The sequence below is a fragment of the Falco punctatus genome (genome assembly GCF_963210335.1).
Source record: "Falco punctatus genome assembly, chromosome: 13".
Classification (NCBI taxonomy): domain Eukaryota; kingdom Metazoa; phylum Chordata; class Aves; order Falconiformes; family Falconidae; genus Falco; species Falco punctatus.
The window spans coordinates 23,733,047-23,751,491 of NC_137593.1; the positions used below are offsets into that span (position 1 = coordinate 23,733,047).

Below are 18,445 nucleotides of genomic sequence, written 5' to 3' on the forward strand. Positions count from 1 at the left end.
TAATAAAAAAACAGAAATGTACTGGATTTTATAACTGGTTTCAGTATCGTTACCTCAAATGTACCTTGCAATGATCACATGAATAAATTTGTCACCGTCAGCACAGTCTGAACCTGGGGCGTGCCTTTAAATGCAAGATCTGGGAAACACGTTTTTGAAACAGAGTGCTTTTTCTGCCATGCTCTCATCACCATGGCAAGCCTTTTCTCTCTTTTTTTTAAACTTAATTTTTTTGAAAACAGGTGAGGGAAGCTGCCTGGTTAGGATCCGTGTCCCAGGCAGGCAGGTGGTGGGATCCACTTCCCTTTTACCAGGGGAAGGCAGTGGGTGTCCAGGGAGGCACGTGCTGGGGTGGTCCTGGACCCTGGATGCCGGGGAGTGCATTCCCTCTGTGGGAACTCTCTGGCAGGGCCTCTATTTCCTAGATTGTGCTTTACCTAGCGGGGAAATTGGTCAAGCCATCTGCGTCCACTGAGACCTCCCTGCTGGGACTGAAATATCTCTGAGGTTCCTGATGTGAGAGGTGAGAACAGAAGATTCTTAAAAAAACAAAATCAAAAAAAACACAGACATGCATACCTAGAGCAGTGCTGTTGTATTTGAGCTCTCTTGTCTCTTCTTCCAGAGCTGGAGCTGGGACCGGCACAGACCACCATCCCTCCGGAAGGCATGAGGTGAGGTTTCCCCCTTGCTGCTCTACTGAAAACATCACCTGCTTTGCCCAAAGGGACAGAATCCACCATTTGTGTCCAGCCAGCTGGTAAAAGAGAAAAATTCCAGGTATGTTATTAAGGTCAAATGTATTATTGCACCTCTGAAATTTTTCAAAGTTTTGTTCTTAAAAACCAAAACAGAAGCCAGCTCCCGCCTCACCCACCCCTCCAAAAAAAAACCACCACAACAAATTGCTAAAACACTGTGAATATAGCCTTATCACTGGAGATGAAAATGTGTAACTGCAGTGGCAAAGATCCCAGTGATGTCGAAGGGCACAGCTGTCTATGCTGGTTCTAACGCTCCAAAGATATTCAGAATTTCCAAAAATCTTATGTGCTTCAGTAATTAGCCCTGAGGAGAAGGGGGAGATGTAGTCCCCACCATAGGTTGGCTCTCCAGAAAAGCAAAGCCAAAGGTGCAGTTGTTGGTATTTCCCACCATGCACTACAGTGGCGACAATAATACTGAATACACCCACCAGAATAGTTTTTACGACCAGCAAGCCCATCACATCATCAACCAGTATGATGTAGTACAACACAATGATAACTTTAGCCCAGGCCCCAAGGACAACAAACAGCCCAACAGGGAACGCATACTGCGAGTAAAGAACACAACCCTGAGACTGTGGGCAGCAACTTCAAGAGCAGAGGAATCAGCGTTGTGGGCAATGATTGTTAAACCAATACAGCACTGAGAAATGCCGTTCCTTCAGTCCCTGGTGGGTGCAATGTGACTTTTGGTGGAAATGTGATGTGTCTGGAGCTCGTTTTTTATGCAGCAACACAGAGTAAGGATTAAACAAGTGACTGTGGGCTGTGGCATCCACCAACAGCAAGAGACCTACAGACTCTTGCAATTTTGAGGCTGATAAAAGTCAGGTTTGAAATAGCTGTGCCAAATTTTTACCGAACCAAAGCAGGGAGCCTGGCTTGGAGGCCAAGGGCCAGAAGTATGAAGTGTTCATCTTGATAGAAAGATGTCAGCAGACAGAAGTGAAGTGAGAGTTTTGAAGTTAGTAAAGCTGCTGGCAGACTGCTGCTGGGGTTTGTGATGGACAAAACAAAAGGGTTGCAGGTGCCGCAGCCTTTTAGCACCTCCGAGGATGAGGAGTGCATGGTGTCAGATGCTGTCCCCGGCTGGTGCATGCAGTGCCCACACAGGACAGCTTATCCTGTTGTGGAGTGACTCAGTGATGTTTCTGAGCCTTCATTCAGAAACTGAGAGATATAGGAATGTTTTTATCGATGAAAATAATGAGCCACCCTGATTTTCACTTCCCCAGAAGTGCCCTCTTTCTGGCTTTGATGAAAGCATCTTTGCAGTATGTCACAGTTTTTTGGTAACAGCTTTCACACTTTCCCCCCACACTTGACATTCAGCTGAACTCTCATTTTTCGGTCAGCTGCCTTGGTTCAGTACTTGGCAGCAGCGTTCATTTAAAATGTGACAGCAACAGCAAATGGAAAGCCCCAAGCAAGAAAACTGTGTGAGATGTTACTAGACCTGTGAGTGACAGTGTGAAAGTTAGAGGGAAGTTTGGATGTGTTCCTGCACTCCGTCTGTGTGTCCTGCCCTTGCAGCCAGCTCCAGTGTGCTGCAGGAGGTCCACTCGTGCTTTCCAGTGATCTGTTTTTTTAACAAGTCCCTTCAGTGCTTGTGAAGGGTATCAAACCGCTTGTGTTCAGCTCTCATCAGTTCATAGAGTTAGAATTAATATAATGTGGGAGATGCCAGTGCAAGATGTTTGTGCCTACCTGTGTCCTGCAGCTGCTGGGAGGGCAGTGTGGCCTGCTGAGGGCAGGATGTGGTCATGCATGGTGGGAGATACCTGGCTCCACCAGCCTGGGAGGGGTAGGTTCCAACCCTCATCACCTGCAAAACATGAGGTTGCTGTTGCCCAAACTTGGCTCCAGAGAAATCTGGGACATCTGAAACACAGAGCACGTCCTGTGGTAGAAGGTCAAGTTGCACATATTCAAAAGCTTGGTGGGTGTGATGAGATAGCTAGGTTTTGCAGCAAGATCAAAGCAAGCCAGGAAAGGCCTGCCCTACCTGGGTAGTTACGGTATTTCTGTGCATGGGGTGGGGGCAGTCTGCCTTCCAGGCAGTGGTGGAAGAATTGGTATTGCCAACAAGGGCAAGTACTCAGATCCCTCTTGTCTCCTGGAGGTGGCTGAACCCACAAGAAATGTCTATTACTGTAGGTTGCTGCTGTCTGCTCACTGCTTAATGCATCCCTCAGCTCTTCGCTGTATGGTATGGGAGAGCTTGGCTAGATGAGGTATGAATTCAGAGGATGTTCCTTCCACTAAATCAGCTCAAAAGCTCCAGGTGGAAAAAGCAAAAAAAGAAGTGAGTACACAGAACAGCATAATTCAGTTTTCTAGCTAGGGAGCCTGAGGGGGTTTCTTGGTCCTCGTCCCACATATTTCAGCCCCAGCACATCTGAGCCCCTGACTGCCCTGTACTTGGATAGACCTTGCTCAAATGGTGAAAAACAGAGGTTTTGGTCCTGTGTCAAAGTGACAGTTTATTGCATCTCTTTTCTGAGTGTGAAACATGTTTTCCTGCCTCTTTGCCCTCACTAGCCAGCTCCTCCTGTGCAGTCCTTCGGAGCAGTGGTGGTCCCGCTCAGAGCCATCGTGGAGGCTGGCTGGGGAAGTGAGGACCAACCCTGCACTCCCTGCCCAGCACCATCCCATACTGACACAACCCAACCATCTCCTCCACAGCCCCTCCAAGGCTCCCCCCTGTCTTCAAACCTCAGGAAGGATCTCAGAACTCATGGTTGTGCAGAGGCTTTGGTGTGAGGCTTCTGTGGTAGGGACCTCTGGCCATCTTTGGCCAAGCGTTCCTGTATTTCTGGGCAAATGGCTGCTAGAGGAAGGGGTGTTACTCGGAGTGAGACCGCTCAGCAGAATCTACTCGGAAATGCTTTGTTTGTAGGCTGCTTTGTATCTCCTCCACCCATTTAATCAGTGGTTGATTACTGAAGGAGAAGTATTTTTTTATCTGCATCTAAAATAGCAGTTTGCTTTGTTCGGAGCTTTCACCTCTGAGGAGCTCCCACCCATGGTGGTGAGACTGTGTAGAAAAAACACACCAGCAGTCAGGTAATCTCTGAAATCACTCTGCTCTCGGCACACAAAGGCCATACTGGGGAGGAAATCTTAAAGGTATATTTAGCTTTATTGGGGACCAGTCCATCAGGTTAAAGACACTAAGATGCTTATGTTAAAAGGGGAGAAACCGACCTCCTTAAAAGGCCTTTTTTGCAGTCAGAGCCTCTCCTGCTCTCCCTCCTCACTGTGCAGTGAGCAAAGGCAAGATCCTGCTTTCAGATTTTGGTGATGACAGAGCAGATACCCCTGATTTCTATGTGGATCTCTGGCAAGCATGGTGAGAAGCCTGCATCCCCTTGGGAGGCTGTCAGGGCTTGGCTACTGTCCCATGCAGATGGCACGGGCTTTGAGCAGCAGCACAGCCACTGCCCAAGTGTATGGAGGGCTCTGCTCAACTATGGTCTGCAGCAGAGCCTCTCCTTGAAGGGTTTCCTCCTTATGGCATGTGCCTTGAGTAGGAGGAGATGCAAAGGCTGAGCTGGATGCTGGGGCTGTAAAGCTGCTTATGTGGTGGCAGGGTTCGGCCCAGCACACGCAGGCAGGTGGAAGCCCAGCCTGGGGTTGGGAGGCGTGAATGGAGGTGTGCGTCTGATATGTCCCATACAGGGGCATGTGGCTTTACCTACGTTAGTGGTTTTACCTACTTAGCTGTTTGTGGGTCAGTGCATCACAAGGTGGTATGCACCGCTCTGCCTTTGAAAATCCCAGTCTCCGTTGCAGCTTATACCCCCTGCCCTGCACTGGACAGTGGGGAGGTGAGCTGTCCCTCCTGGGGACAGACAGCAGAGCAAGTCCTTATCTCCCACCTTTTCCATTTAACTCATTAAGAGACTGAACTCTGTGTTAGTAACACAACTTTATTTATGTTGGTTTCTTTGGAACAGCTTGCTGCCACTTTCTTTAGACAGTCCTTTGCATTATAAGGCTGAATAGACCCCTAATACGGGGTCCTTATTCCCACTGCCCCACCTCAACTCTTTGGATAGGAGTTTTAATGTCATTTTACTCAAACACTTTTGATGTAATTTTTTTTTCCCCAGTCAAAGCACTTGCAATTTCTTATCACCTTGTACTGAAATTGATGACCATTTTGTAGCTGTTACATAGTATGAATGGTTTTGTGAAGCTGTCTAAAGCAGGCTAAAACTGTCTCTGCTACTGTGGCTATGCATTATTACCAACTAAAAACCAAGATGTTTGTGATTTATAAAAACATCCTCCTTTCTTTTTCTTCTAAGTGGTTTCACTTAGACTTTTAAAAAATCTTTTTATATTTGGAATAACCTCTGTTTATATGTCACAGCTACAGCTGTATAAAAGCTGATCCAATGTGAGGGTGAGTGATAAAAAAAACCCTTTACCACTGGCTGTACTTGTTTTGGCAGAGAATTATCCATAGCAAGCTAGATCATTACATCAGTATCTGGACTGCTATGGTTGTCCGAATCAGGGCTAATTTTCATGTGTCTAAATCATTCCCATTAGTAGAAAGTCCCTCAGTCCCACTCACAGAAAGAAAGTGGGAAAGCCTGCTATTGAGTCCCAGTTGAACTTGAACATAGCAAGTATCAAATGTGAGCTGCATGGGTTTTGCATTAATGCATTACATGTGGGAACTGAATTTCAGCTTCTTCACTGGCTTCAAATTTGGACTTTGCTAGCTTGGGAGACGCTTCCTTAAATTCCTTGTTGACAAAGTAGTAACAAATAGCATCCAGGCAGCAGTTTGTGTTTGCGAGGACTGAGGCAAGGTGAACAAAATTATTGACCCACTGTATTGCAGAGCAGTTGGAGCTGGTGGAGTCCATTATAAAGCGAAGGAGATGCCCGAGGTAAAGAGGTAAAAAGCATATGATGAACACAGCCATGTTTGCAGACACGATGTAGATGGCCTTCCTGATTGACTTTTCCTTGTGACAATATTCATTCTTCTTTCTCATGAGTTCTGCAATGACTTGTATGGAGCAATAACTCAAGATGATCAATGGTATGAAAAACCCTACAATAACAGCACACAGTGTGATCACTGAGGGCTTAACGGAAGGTTTTTCAAAGCAAAGTTCATCTTGTCCTCTGTCCTCTAACTTTTTAATGAGGGACATCACGCAGATGACAACTATCCAGAGAAATCCAGAGGCACAAGCTGCCTTCAGGGGTGACCTCAGCACCTTGGCTTTCAATGGGTACTTGATTGCAAGATACCTATCAGCTGCTACGACAGTGATGATACCGATGCTCATTAGGCGGTTTATGAAATAGCCACCTTCAAGAACCAAGCACCAGCTACCTACCTTCAGCTGATTGAAGTGGGATAAAGTTTTAAAAGGCAAACTAAACAGCAGCAAGCAGTCAGCCACAGCCAAGTTGACCATGTATACTCTGGTTTCTGTCCATTTGCCGAGTTTGCAGCAGAACACCCACAGCGCCGACATGTTCAGCAAAATGCCCAAAAGCAAAACCGGGATGTAAACACACAGCTGGACAAGTGGAAAGCTTTCATAGGCTGTGATATTGCAGCTGCTAGGGTTCATTTTGGGTCTATCAAGATGCACAGTTCCTGAAAAAGCAGATTAAACCTTTTAAAAGCTAGACTCTTGACTGAATCAGTGATTAATCCAGATAGTTCAGGGCTTTAGCAACAGTGGAAACCAGATTGTGGAGATGACTCTGCAGAGCAGAGCTGGCTGTAGGGTACCTTGTGGGAAAGAGGGGAGTGTGACACAAGCCTGATCAGTTGTGGGGAAGAGAAAAGTGCAGGTTCTCACTGGGTCCCATGGAGGGAAGACTGCTCGTGGAGGCAAGCAGGGGAAAATGCTTGGGCCTCCCTTTTGGGCCAGAGTCAGACCAGGCAGTGGCAGGTATCCTGCAGCTCGCAGTTATGTGAGCTGTTACCAACCATCTGAGAATGGAAATCTGACAATGAGAAGGAGATGCCTAAACCCAGCTCTCATCCCTTCCCTTGTAATGGTGCTCAGGAGAAGCCAACCAACATCCTCATAGCTCAAAATATTCCAGGAGATATGCAGCAAAAGAACAGCTGTCCTCTCCTTCAGTCCTGAGCTGTGTCTGCACCACTTCTCGTTAGTGGTAACAGCAGTTATTAATATCTCTCGTTAGTTTTAGCTGCCATTGAATCTGTACTTGGTGGTAGCATTTAGTGGTCTGCGTGTACTTTTCAAAGAATATGAAAGTTGATCTTCATCTCAGAAGTATTAGAGCAATCTGCCATGATTCCAACACCCCAAAAACCCACCAATGCCACAGCACTATATTTCACAGCAGCTGCGTGAAATAAAGATGTGAGCTGTATCTGATCTAGTGGGTGGTTTTGTCACCCTGGATTTAAGGGCAATATTGCCAGCACTCCTGCTTCGGAGGAGTTAATGCAGGACTATATTCCAGGTGCAACCATTCATGGATAGAGACCAAGGAGGTCTGAGATGTCTTTGGATTTTCCCTGCAAGAGGAACATTGCTCCATGGGTGCAGGTTCCCGGGATCGAAAGCATCCCGAGTGAGCAAACCATAGGGCAGCACTGCAGCATCTACATGTATCTGCAGCTCTGGGCTAGCTCTGAAAATCACACTGCTAAGGAATCAGGCCAAAGACCTCTTTGGAGGTGAAGGAACGTGCTGCAGCCACTACCTGCAGCAGCTCTGTGCTTTGGATGTGAGGAATGAGTTATAAGCCCAGAAGGTGTAAGGGTAGATCATAATAGAAAATGGGGATCTAGCAAAGGCTGAGACAGCCCTTAAGCATCCAAAACATGTCTAATGTGGCCAGTATCAAACTGAGCCTTAGAAAATACACAGGCTCTAGCCCTCTCTCAGCTTCTCCACCACCATTTTAGTGTCCCACCATGCCTGGGGAAGGCAGTGCCTTGCAGAGCTCAAATAACCAGGTCAGCAAATAGCCAGGAAGAATTACCTGCTTGCTTGCTTGCTCGGAAAGCGTGAAGGTTCCTCCAGACCAGCTGCGGTGTGATGTGCTGGCACGATGAGCCCTTGTAGCAGTGGTCCTGGCATGTGACCAGCAAGGTGTCCTGCGATGACCACTTGCTGGTGGTTGTGACAGCAGCAATGCTGGTCGAGGAAGCACCCCCACCCCTCCTCAACGCATTTCCCCGGGGTTGAGCTTCCTCTGCCACCACTGGCGTGGCTCGTAATCACCCCCTGTTGACTGAGAAGCCTGCAATACCCTGCAGCAAGGTGAAATGCTTGTCTGCCGTGTGGCCTGGCAAATTCCTCTGGTGATGGAAGGGCTTTGGGTTTCAACTTTGATTTACTTTCCATTGTGTGATGTCCCACCGGGCAATGCACATTGACCTTTCTTGCCCAACAGGCTGTGCACATGGCTTGCAGGGGACCTGTTGGCCTGGAGTGTCCTGAGGTCTTCTCTCTGCCTTCTAGACCACCACTCCTGCTGGGGAGGGAGGGGGACTGCCACCTGCTGTCACACTGCTGACCCCCAGCACAGAGCAGCCCTGGCAGGCCCCCAGTGCCATTCACAGAGCTGTTGGAGAGGTGAGGGCTGCACTCTGCAGACAGTTTTGCGATTATTATAACTGGGTTTCACTCTGAATCATAGTAATTGTTTCACCTTCCATAGTTCTCATCAACCACCAGTTCTGAGAAAATGTGACACCGTGACCCTTTGACCTGCTGACTTGGTGACTGCTCTACAGTTGCAGGCACCTGCTGGGCAGGGGCTCCTTTTTGGCTGCCCCTTGCAGCCTGCTTACAAGAAGAGTCCAAACACGTTGATCAACAAGCTCAAGGGTCTCGCTCTTAGTACATTGAATTGCTGTCTTGGCCAAACACATTTCCCCTTCCCACTTTTCAAGTCATCTTAGAGCAGCTTCTGGAGTATTTCTGCATTATCTGCGTATTGCAAACCAGCATTTGAGATTAATTCCTTGCCACTGTATAGTCAGCGTAGAGCTTAGCTTAAATGCTTCTGAGTTTCCAGGGATTGCTTTTGCCTTTCTTGTGACTGCTTCTTGGTGAGTGCTTACAAGTAGCTACTGACCTATTAGTACGCTCAGCCTGTTGATCCCCTACCACCATCATTTTCATGTCACAGTCCTTGTTAGTACTTCAGTTTTCAAAGTCATCCAGCTCCTGGGCTGTGATACTTTCACCACTGTGCAGAAAACGCTTCACTTTGCATCCTCAGGTATTATCCACAAACTTCTGTTGTCTGTATCAAGGCAATCACTGCCAGGGTTAACCATGAGGAGTCAAAATCAAGCCTGCAGGGAGCTTAGCTCATGGTATCTCTTCAGTGTGAGGCTTATCATCCACTGCTTGGTGCTGTGGTCACCAGATGAAGGCAGATATTTTTCCTGTCAGGCTGGTGAGGCTTCAAAGGAGGAACAAACCATGTCATTAGGCACAAAAGAGCTGGCTGTGATCAGCAGGTTCACCAGGGTATGTCAGAGAAACTCAGCACCAGCTACCAGTAGGCAAAGCTACAATAAAGTGTTATATGTAGAGAACTTACATGTTTCCTGGTGTTGCTCTTGGATTTTCTGATTTCTGGACACCGCTGGGTCAGAATCCTCACTCTTCTCTTCTTCACCCTCAAGGCTTTTGCAGCTGCTTATGGCCCCTTCCACCCAGTTCCAGGTATTATCACTTCTGCCATGGACCAATGATGCTCACTTGGTATTTTCCCCCGCCTCTGCAGCTTTCAGCCTGTCTCAGCCCTGTGAGTGCTGTCACCATGTGGTGCAGTGCAGGTGACACTTGTACACTCATTTCCTTGGTGGCAGCTCTCTGGCAGGGTAGTCTGAGGGCCTGTGGCATCACTGAGTACCAGTGTCTGTACAAAGTGTCTGCTTGCAAAGTGCTCCAAAGGACCTTTTCCACTGACACCAGTGTCTACCACACCTTGGCTGGAAAAGTAATTTTCTTAGTGGAAAAAGCCAGTGAAGCAAAATATTCCCGCAAGGTGAAGCAGCACCTAACCTTTTCCTTTCTATGTGTCCCTCCCATTTAATGTTAGTCAGGCATATTGTGAATCTGCAGACGTTTCAGATCTGAGCATAGCAGAGCTGTTACTGGCCAGACACTTCCCTTTCTTCCCCCATCCCAGAGAAGGGACTGTGGTGGTCTCTGCCCCCGATCCTCTCTTGGCTGACTTTACTTAAAAGCCTTGTTGCTGGTGTGAGATTTCATGTGCTAATTCCTTTAAATTTCTGGACTTCCTGTGTTCCTAATCCTAAGTGAAAGCTGTGAAAAATAATCAGTTTTCAGGACATACCTGGACAATTTTCTTGGTTTTATCAGCAGCAGTACTGAGTAATCTCACTTCTTTGCTTGTAATTTGTAGGTAGATTTTCATATCTAAGGCAAGAGTTTGCTGAGACCCATTTGATCTTTACACTCTTGATCTCTAAGACTTATTTCTGTTCTGCACAATCATATTTCTTTCCCTTGTAAGCACTGCATGATGTCCTGCTTGAGGTTGTGTCCCAGGCAAAGAAAGCTCTTCTCATGAGGTTTTCCTGTGCTCCTGGTACAGATTACAGATTGCTAACAGACAGGACAGCTCCGGTTTGATGGGCTCCTGCCTCCTTTCCCTGCCAGCGAAGGTCTCGGTCTCTTCTGCCTCCCAGAGGCTGTGCCCTGCTGGCTACAGCCACTGGCACAACACGATGGGACAGGGCCTCTGGCAAGGTGAGACAGGTACTGGTACCTGCTCCACGTGTGCAAGGGGGACATGGGATGCTGTGCTACCCCGTGGCATTTGGATTCTGCAGTTTCTCTGCCCTGTGTGGGTTTTTTCCTGGCTTTCTCACAGGGAGATGTGATGCTGCAACAGCAGGTCTTGGCTGAAACAGAACCACAGGCTTAGGAGAAGAATGTGTCAGTATTCTTTTAACATGGAAAGCTGGTGAAATGGCAGTGTCGTGCTAATAACTGCATCAACCTCACACAGTGACCAAGCCAGGGTGTTGAGACTGCTTCCCCTTTCCCCTTGCTTAGCACCACTCAGAAACTCAGCCACCGCAGGCAAGGCACTCACAGGGCGCTCTGCACAACAGCCCGCTCGGTACTGCCGCAGCATCAGCACTGAAGGGCTTGGCCATATGTCTCTTGCAAACATACTGGGCAGGGCATGGCAAAGCCAGTATACTGGAGACTGCTGGGCAAAGCTCACGACTGGGACACGGCACTGCACTGGGAAACTGAAAACACAGAGATACCTCCAAAACCTGAAAGCAGCACCCGGCTCACCAAAATGCAGAACTCCTTGGTATGTGTCCTTCAGCCCCAGAAGAGGAGTGCTGCTGGAGCCCAAACCTCTGGTGAGAACTCAGACTTCAGGCCTGCCCAAATGCAGCCAAACTGTGAAATGCCACCTGCCTTCCCTGTTTAGAAGGGCCAAAAATGTTAAATCAGATGGCTGCTCAGTTAGAAGCAAGATTCTGGATTACTTGTAGGCTTTTCCCTGTGGTTGTGTTTTGTTTTGTCTTATTTTGATTTGGTGGTGTTTAGTTGGGGTTTTTAAATGTTTCTGGTTTTGTTTCTTTCAAGCCTAAATTTTGACCGCAGCATCCATTTGCTCATTTAAAGCTTAAGCCACTGTTAGCATCTTTTTCTTTTAAGGGACAGAGAGATTATATCTTGCTGAAATGGTAGCAGAATCCAGTGGTGCAGCCCTGCTTGCTGGAGCTGCTGATGGACTGCAGCTGGTGCTCCCCACTGTCATCAGCCAGACTCTTGTGCTAAGAAATGGGAAAGATTTGTGGATAACTATGTCACTGTCCTCATGGATTTCTATTCCAGTGTTGTTTGATGGCTGGTGGTTTGTTGGGCCCAAGTACTGATGACTTATCTGTTCCATTTACTAGGAGGACTCAGGGAGCTGAGGTTTTGTTCAGACTGAAGAAGAGTATCATAAACCCATCATAAACATCATTGTAACTTGACACATAAACCAGACAACAATTTTGTCCAAAGTAGTACATACATCTTCAGGTAAACAGAAAGTGCCTTGCTCATCTTTGGGTTGCACTATAAATATCCTGTTGTAAGGCAGATCTTATACCATGGTAGCTAAGTGTCCTCTCACAATCTCCAGTACAGGTTTAATGTTAATAATAGAGGACTGTGGTGTATAATGGTAAAAAATGAGTATTTATTTATAGATATATTACTATGAGATAGCTTTATTTTCATTTGCAAAATAATGTTTTCTTTCTTGTTTTCATAGCATTCAGTACAAACAACAAAAAATATTACTTAATGATGACAGGGATTATGAAGTCAACAAATTTCCACTTTACAATAAGAAAAAGAAACACTTTATTTTTGAAATTTAGAACATGAACAGTAGGAGACTTCAGCTTCCTAGAAGAAAAAAACCACATTCATTTTATACAGCTCTGTATGCAGTAAGCTTGGCTATGTATAGGAATACCAACTATAAATTATTTAGCACAGCTGTTGTACTGGTTTTGTCACTGACAGGGAGTAAGTGAGCAGCTGTGTGGTGCTTAGCTGCTGCTGGGCTGAAAACGCAGCAGCTGTGTAGTTTAATAGAGTGCCTTGTCTGTGATCCTTCCTTGATTTAAAAACTATAGGCTTGGGTAAGAAGAAAATGTCCTGAAATTTTTTGGTTGCAAAACAGTAGCAAAGGACATTGCAACAGCAATTAGTATTTACTGTACTATGAGGACTATACATGAGGCCACATGCACAAAAACTTTGCTGCTTTGTATTTCAGAGCAGACAACCTAATTGAAGCCCATTGTAAACTGAACAAGGTGCCCCATATTCAGAGGGAGAAAACACGAACATGACTGGGTTTGCAAAAAAAAGTAAGTTGTTTGCTTTCTGGATTAACAGTAGGATAACAGGTTGATATGAATCGACATTCCTCTTTTTTCAGAATAATAAAAATTTTCATAATTATCTGTTTGGACAGACATTATAACCAATGAGATGCCAAATCCCAGAAGGAGATCCCAGAGCCAAAAGTGTTTTTGAAGGCCTTTGCTGCTGTTTCTGGAAACAGAAGTATTTTTCCTTGCTGAACACCGCTCGCCTGGCCACGTAAGCAATGCCTGTCGTGAAGGTCAATGGCAGACCATAGAGAAGAACTGGCTCATGGGGACCCTAAGCCTCTTGCTCTCCAAGGGTGGTTCATTGCAGTGTATTTGTTGACAGCTACAAGGGTGACCACACTCACGCATCTCCTTAGGCAACAGATAGTTTTTAAGATCAGGCACTATTTGTCTCATGTATCTTTTCCTGTCTTTGAAAAGAGACTTTAAAGAGCAGAATGAGAGCCAAACAGTGTGCAATGATTAGGTTGGTCACATACATACATGGCCCTTTTGCTCTGCTTGCAGTGAAATACCAGTAAAGCCAAAGCATTAAATAATACATTGAAGAAGAAAATTGGGACATAAATGATCAACTGAATGACCTGAGTAGTTTCCTCCATTTTTAGGCCACAGTTGCTCACAGCAGCTTCCATCATGCTGCGAGCTCTGCCAAAGTATTGACACAGGGCAGGTAGATCTAACATTTGGATGGGGAGTACTTCCCGTGATGGGAATGGCTGTTTGCTGTGTTGTGTAGCCAATGTCCAGGCAGTGGTTTCAGCATGGGGTCTGCAAGCACTAGAAGGTGACAGATAGGCCACTAGTAGGGGAACTATTTGTAAGTTGTCACTAAGAAAGTTAATTGTCTCTAGGTTTAAATGAATAGAGTATGAGTTTGCATTCCCTGGAGGAATTTTTTTAGAGGTTTGCAAGTCAGAAGACACTGAAAGTCAAGGACCATGTAGCCAGCTGAGATACAGTTATCACATGTGTTTCAAAAACCCTGTAACATTTCTCATGCTGACTTTAAGTTACTATGTGGTAAAATGTTAGATTAAATTTCTATGCAGATAAATGTAAAGTAGTCATGCTCTGGCACTGTCTGCCCTCTCAGCTCAGGTTTCTCTATGGGTTGCTTCCTTCCAATGCCCCAAGACCTCCCTTTGTGGCTTAACTGTTTTGAGCTGCTCTCTTTTCACTTCCCTGTGAGGTGAGAGGATACATGTTGCACAGTCAACCAGCACTGGTATTATAGAGGAATGTGGTACCCGGAAAGCTAGACATTAAAACTGATGCCTGGTCTGGGATCCAGCTAGAACAGATCAAGGCTCTCTGCATAATGCATAGAAAGAGTTAAATGTCTTAAAATGAGATGCAGAATTGCTGTTGAACCCTCACTGTGCACTGTCCAAGCAGCTGAAAGAGGAAAAAAAAAAAACCAAATCCAAAGCAGTGCTTCATCACCCAGGACAATGTCGAGAAGCCCTCAGCCATGGGTTTGCTCTGTATCTGCAGAAGGGCCTTGCACACCCTGCTGTCACCAAACCTCCCCTGAAAACTCTTCATGGATGGTGAGGGAGGGATCAGGGCTGCATCAGCTTCGTGTTGCTCACTGCTGTTTTCTGACCAACAACACACTTGCAGTGTGAGGCAGTGACAACTTGGGCAGATGCAACCTCTCACTGGACAGGACACCCGTTGAAGATTTGATCACATGGAAGTACAACAAACCTGTCACCAGGGCTTATGGTGGACACTTGGGTGAGATCAGGTCTTCACAGCTTTACGCTTGATACGCACAATGCTAAGGGTCTGTTCTGTAGTCCACAACGCTTTGCGTAGCTCAGTGTTCCCATGCAGTAATGGCTTTATTTATACCCACAAGGATTTTAGCCTTGCAGATGCCAGGGCATTGCCACAAGCTAATACAAGTGTTATAAGGCAGGAATGGGGCAATAGTCTCAGGCCACTGTGACTCCTGCAGTTTACTCCATACACAGCAATAGCTGCAAGCTTCAAAATTATGTAGGTTTTTTAGATTTTTAAATGGAAAAAAATTCTTTGATGTGAGCAGCTCGGATCTGTTAGGTTTGGCTTGTAGTACAGGGGCTTTTTCTTGTTTTTAAGTGACCATATGTATATATATTATGGTACTAGAAGTGGATTTGTGTACTGCTGTAAGGGTACTCGGTTTCCTATGTTTAGCTGAGTTTAGTCAGAACTGCAGTCAAGTCACTGAGGACAGAATTCGAGTTAATATCAGAACCCTTGGAGGGTGTTGTCCCTTTCTTGCAGACATGCCTCTACCTACAATGATGGCAAATACTGTAGGTGGTCCCATTCCCTCTGCCTTGAAACTTCAGCAGCACTGTAGCTCTTAACACCTATAGTGCAGTACACCTTGTTTATGTCATGACTTGATCTGTGGGTGGCTGTGACTCTTGGCTTTGGTTCATCTTGGACCTCATTGATGATATACAAGTGGGGAACAGAGAAGGAAATTCTGGAAATTCCTTGGCTGCAAAGTAATAGCAAAATGCATCCAAACAGCAGTTAAAATTTGCTAAGCATGCACTGATCTGAATATAGGCTCTAACTTTCAAGACCAGAGAACAAGCTCCAGCAACATCAACTGCAAACCGCAAGAGCAGTGCGATGTAGAAAGGTGAAAAGCATACGATGAACACACACAAATTCACAGAAACAATGTGGATTGCTTTCTGGATTAAGGTAGTCTCATGACAGCTGGTGGCCATCTTCTTTTTGAGACATTTGATGACTTGTACTGAGCAAAAAATCACAATCCCTAAGGGAATAAAATATCCAAAGATAGTGTAGAATAATGACAAATAACTGGGTTGAATAGATTGTTTCCGAAGGCAGAATTGTTCCTTGTTTTCATGAAATTTTGTACGCAAGTAGGAATAAATTATCAGCATTATCCAAAAACACCCACAGATAGAAGCCGATTTCAGCGGGGATCGAAGAATCTTTGCTTTTAGAGGGAACTTGATCGCAATGTATCGATCAATCGCAATCAGGGTGATGATAAGGACGCTCATAGGCATGTTTATAAAATAGATGTTGTGTATGACGGAACACAGCTTGTCTATGGGATGGTCATACTTGGTAAAATATATCAAGAAAGGCAGGACGAAGAGCAGGAAAATGTCCGCCACCATGAGATTGATCATGTACACCCGGGTCTCGGTCCACCTCTTGAGTTTGCAGCAGAAGACCTGGAAAGCAATTATGTTCAGTGGGATCCCCAAAGAGAGCACTGGGATGTAGACGATAAATCGAAATAGCGCAATGCCGTTCTGCAGCGTGTCATCGTCTTCGGTGCAGTTCCCCATGTTGGGCTGTCTCTGCAAGGAAAGGGTGCAGGCATGAGACTGAGCTGGGGGACAGGTCCTCTGGGCTGCATCCTCTGCAGTGCCCTGCTCTCCCGGCTCTGTGGCACCTCACTCCCCTGTGTCGCATACGTAGGCAGCCCCCAGGGTGGGGCTCGGTGGTTCATCAGCACCATCTGTCCCTCAGCCATCGAAGTTACGCTGTCACTCACCACCAGCTAACACAAAACCACAGAGGCAACACTGTCTTGCAGCTATTACAGGGTTAAACCTGCCTTGCCCTGCATCTAGCCCTGGTTTGCACAGTTTGGGTGATAGCAAAGGGTCTGCAAAGCAGAATGATGGTTTTTGTGGTCTCTTATCTTTGCTGCTGCTGTGGTTATCAGAGGCTTTAGGGTAGCTGGGCAGTGTTCCCTCTTTGCTCTCCAAGGTCCTTGCTTTGCTGCTGAAGCCACTCCTTGGGTTAGCTGTGGGTCTTGCCAGGCCTGTGAAGCTCCACAGGGCTTGAGCCCTTCCAGGTGTGGTAGGTGGCTCCACTCCTGGGGGTGGTGGGAACACTGCTGCAGGCTGGTGGTTGGGTGCCTGCTGTGGGCAGGCTGCCCCCAAGCACAAACCCGCTTCTCTTTCTGCAGGATGCTGGGGAGGAATAGCTCAGCGTGGGTACCACCAGCCCTAGCTGATAACAGGTTTCCAAAGAGAGAAGGGAAAGTGAGCATGTCTCTGATCTCTGCCTTCGAAGATAGGAAGCCAAAATGTTGCTAGAGCAGAAAACACAAATCTAAGGTCTTAGACTATCTCCTGGTATTCCTTTAAATATTTCAGGGCATCTGCTACCAGCAAGGAGGCTGCGGAGGGTAGATCAAGCTTAGTCTGCAGCTTATAAAGGAAATGTTTACAGTGAGGCGGGAAAGGAAAACACCCAGATTCCTACAACCTTTTATAAATACATTGCCTTATAAGTCAGCAACTTCTAAGCATCAACATCTAAACTGTAGAGAAAATATCCCAATGCATGAACTAAGTGAACTGTTTTTAGCTCTGAGACTGGGAGATGTTTCTAACAACCATGGAGGAAACCACAGCACCTGCCCGAGCACCAGCACTGGCATGGCATTGCAGAACTGAGCCAGTTTTAGGGTGGAGTTTATGGAGGAACTAACGTGCAGCTGGTCTCCTGGCTCTCTTGGGCTTTTAGCCTCATGCACTGTGGTACCACCTACCCTGCAGCCGTTCCCTGTTCCCTGCCAGCCTGCTAGGATCCTTCTGCGGTGAGGAAGCCACTCTGCATGCATAGCACTGCCCGGAGGAGCAGCTGAGCACCACAGCCCCGTTGAATCTCCCATGTAAGCAGGGAGCCAGCGGTGGTTCCCAAGGTCCCACGCCACCGCGTGCCTGGTGCCAGGTGTCCCCACGCTCACAGAAGTGCGGTAAGAAGCACTGGTGTGAAACAACAGCGAGGGATGAAGACCTCCCCCGGCTGACACGTGGCTGCAAAACGGTGAGGTATAGCAGCTGTACAAGCAGGAGGAAAGGGAGGCATCGGCGTAGGGCTGAGGATTGACCCGTAGGCTAAAAGGGAGGCAGCCCTAGCTACCGCTTCAGCTAGGAGGTGAGAAAGCACACCCTGAAGCCCTGGGCAGAGCACACTGCCACGCACCGGGGTGGGAAGAACGAAAAGACATTACCTGAGTCCTGTGGGGCCGTCAGGTGGGGTTAGTCTCAGAAAGGCTGCGCTGTAGCTGCGGGCATGCTGGCAGGGGAGGAGGTCTGTTGGGGCCGCGGGTGCTGGGTGCTGCTCGGAGTGGGGCACAGCTGCCTGGGAGCCTGCGTTGACAGCTCAGGAGCACTGAAAACACAGCAATGAACTCTTGTTCCCCAAAGTGCTTAATTTATCACCTGTTTTTTGGAACGGTCGAGTCTCTGGTGCCCTCTGTTGTTCCGCTCCCATCAGCTCAGAGCTTCACCATCACTTTTTCCGCTCAGCCTGTGCTCCCCCCACCCTCCTCACACAAACCAGCCATTAAAATTTAATGTTTTCAGTCATTGGGAAAACAAAACAATTTCTGAAATAAAACCCATAATGGCTGAAAATTATTCTTCTGGCAGCAAAATGTCCCCCAGGGAGCACAGCAGCCTGAGCCGTCTCCAGCGGCGTTGCAGAGCATGCCCCAGGCGGGTGGCAGTGTGGGGGCTGGTGGCCTTTCTGAGGGGGCACCTCAGCGCTCACGCACCCCCTGACAGTGAGCCCAGGACGAGGGGACCCAGCATGCTTCTCTTTGGAGTCTTTACAACAAAGGTGACAGATGATACGGCCCTGCTTATCCTCTGCAAAGCAGCCGAGTGTCCAACACTTCTCATCGGCATCGTTGGAAAGCCCAAGCAATGACAGTCGCTGCCAACCGGACACAGGTGAG

General features: G+C 47.1%; 1 protein-coding gene across 1 annotated transcript; it reads right to left on the reverse strand.

The window, feature by feature from the left end:
• Positions 1–4,679: 4,679 nt before the first annotated feature.
• Positions 4,680–18,439, reverse strand: LOC308072315 (uncharacterized protein). Its single transcript, XM_080408975.1, has 4 exons — positions 17,717–18,439; positions 15,096–16,046; positions 7,770–8,007; positions 4,680–6,399 (listed from the first exon to the last, which is right to left on the reverse strand). The coding sequence occupies exons 2-4, from the start codon at positions 16,032–16,034 to the stop codon at positions 5,438–5,440; spliced, it is 2,139 nt and encodes a 712-aa protein (XP_080265101.1). The 5' UTR covers positions 16,035–16,046; positions 17,717–18,439; the 3' UTR covers positions 4,680–5,437.
• Between the last annotated feature and the right edge of the window lie 6 nt (positions 18,440–18,445).

Bases quoted from the DNA above. Each gene is read 5' to 3' on its own strand.
- LOC308072315 (XM_080408975.1), bottom strand. From the start codon at position 16,034: ATGGGGAACTGCACCGAAGACGATGACACGCTGCAGAACGGCATTGCG. The intron at 8,008-15,095 runs GTCATGACATAA...AACAGGGGGTGA, and splicing joins CACAGCCACCCACAGATCAA to TTACGAGCCACGCCAGTGGT. The intron at 6,400-7,769 runs GTAATTCTTCCT...CTGCTTTTTCAG, and splicing joins CCGAGCAAGCAAGCAAGCAG to GAACTGTGCATCTTGATAGA.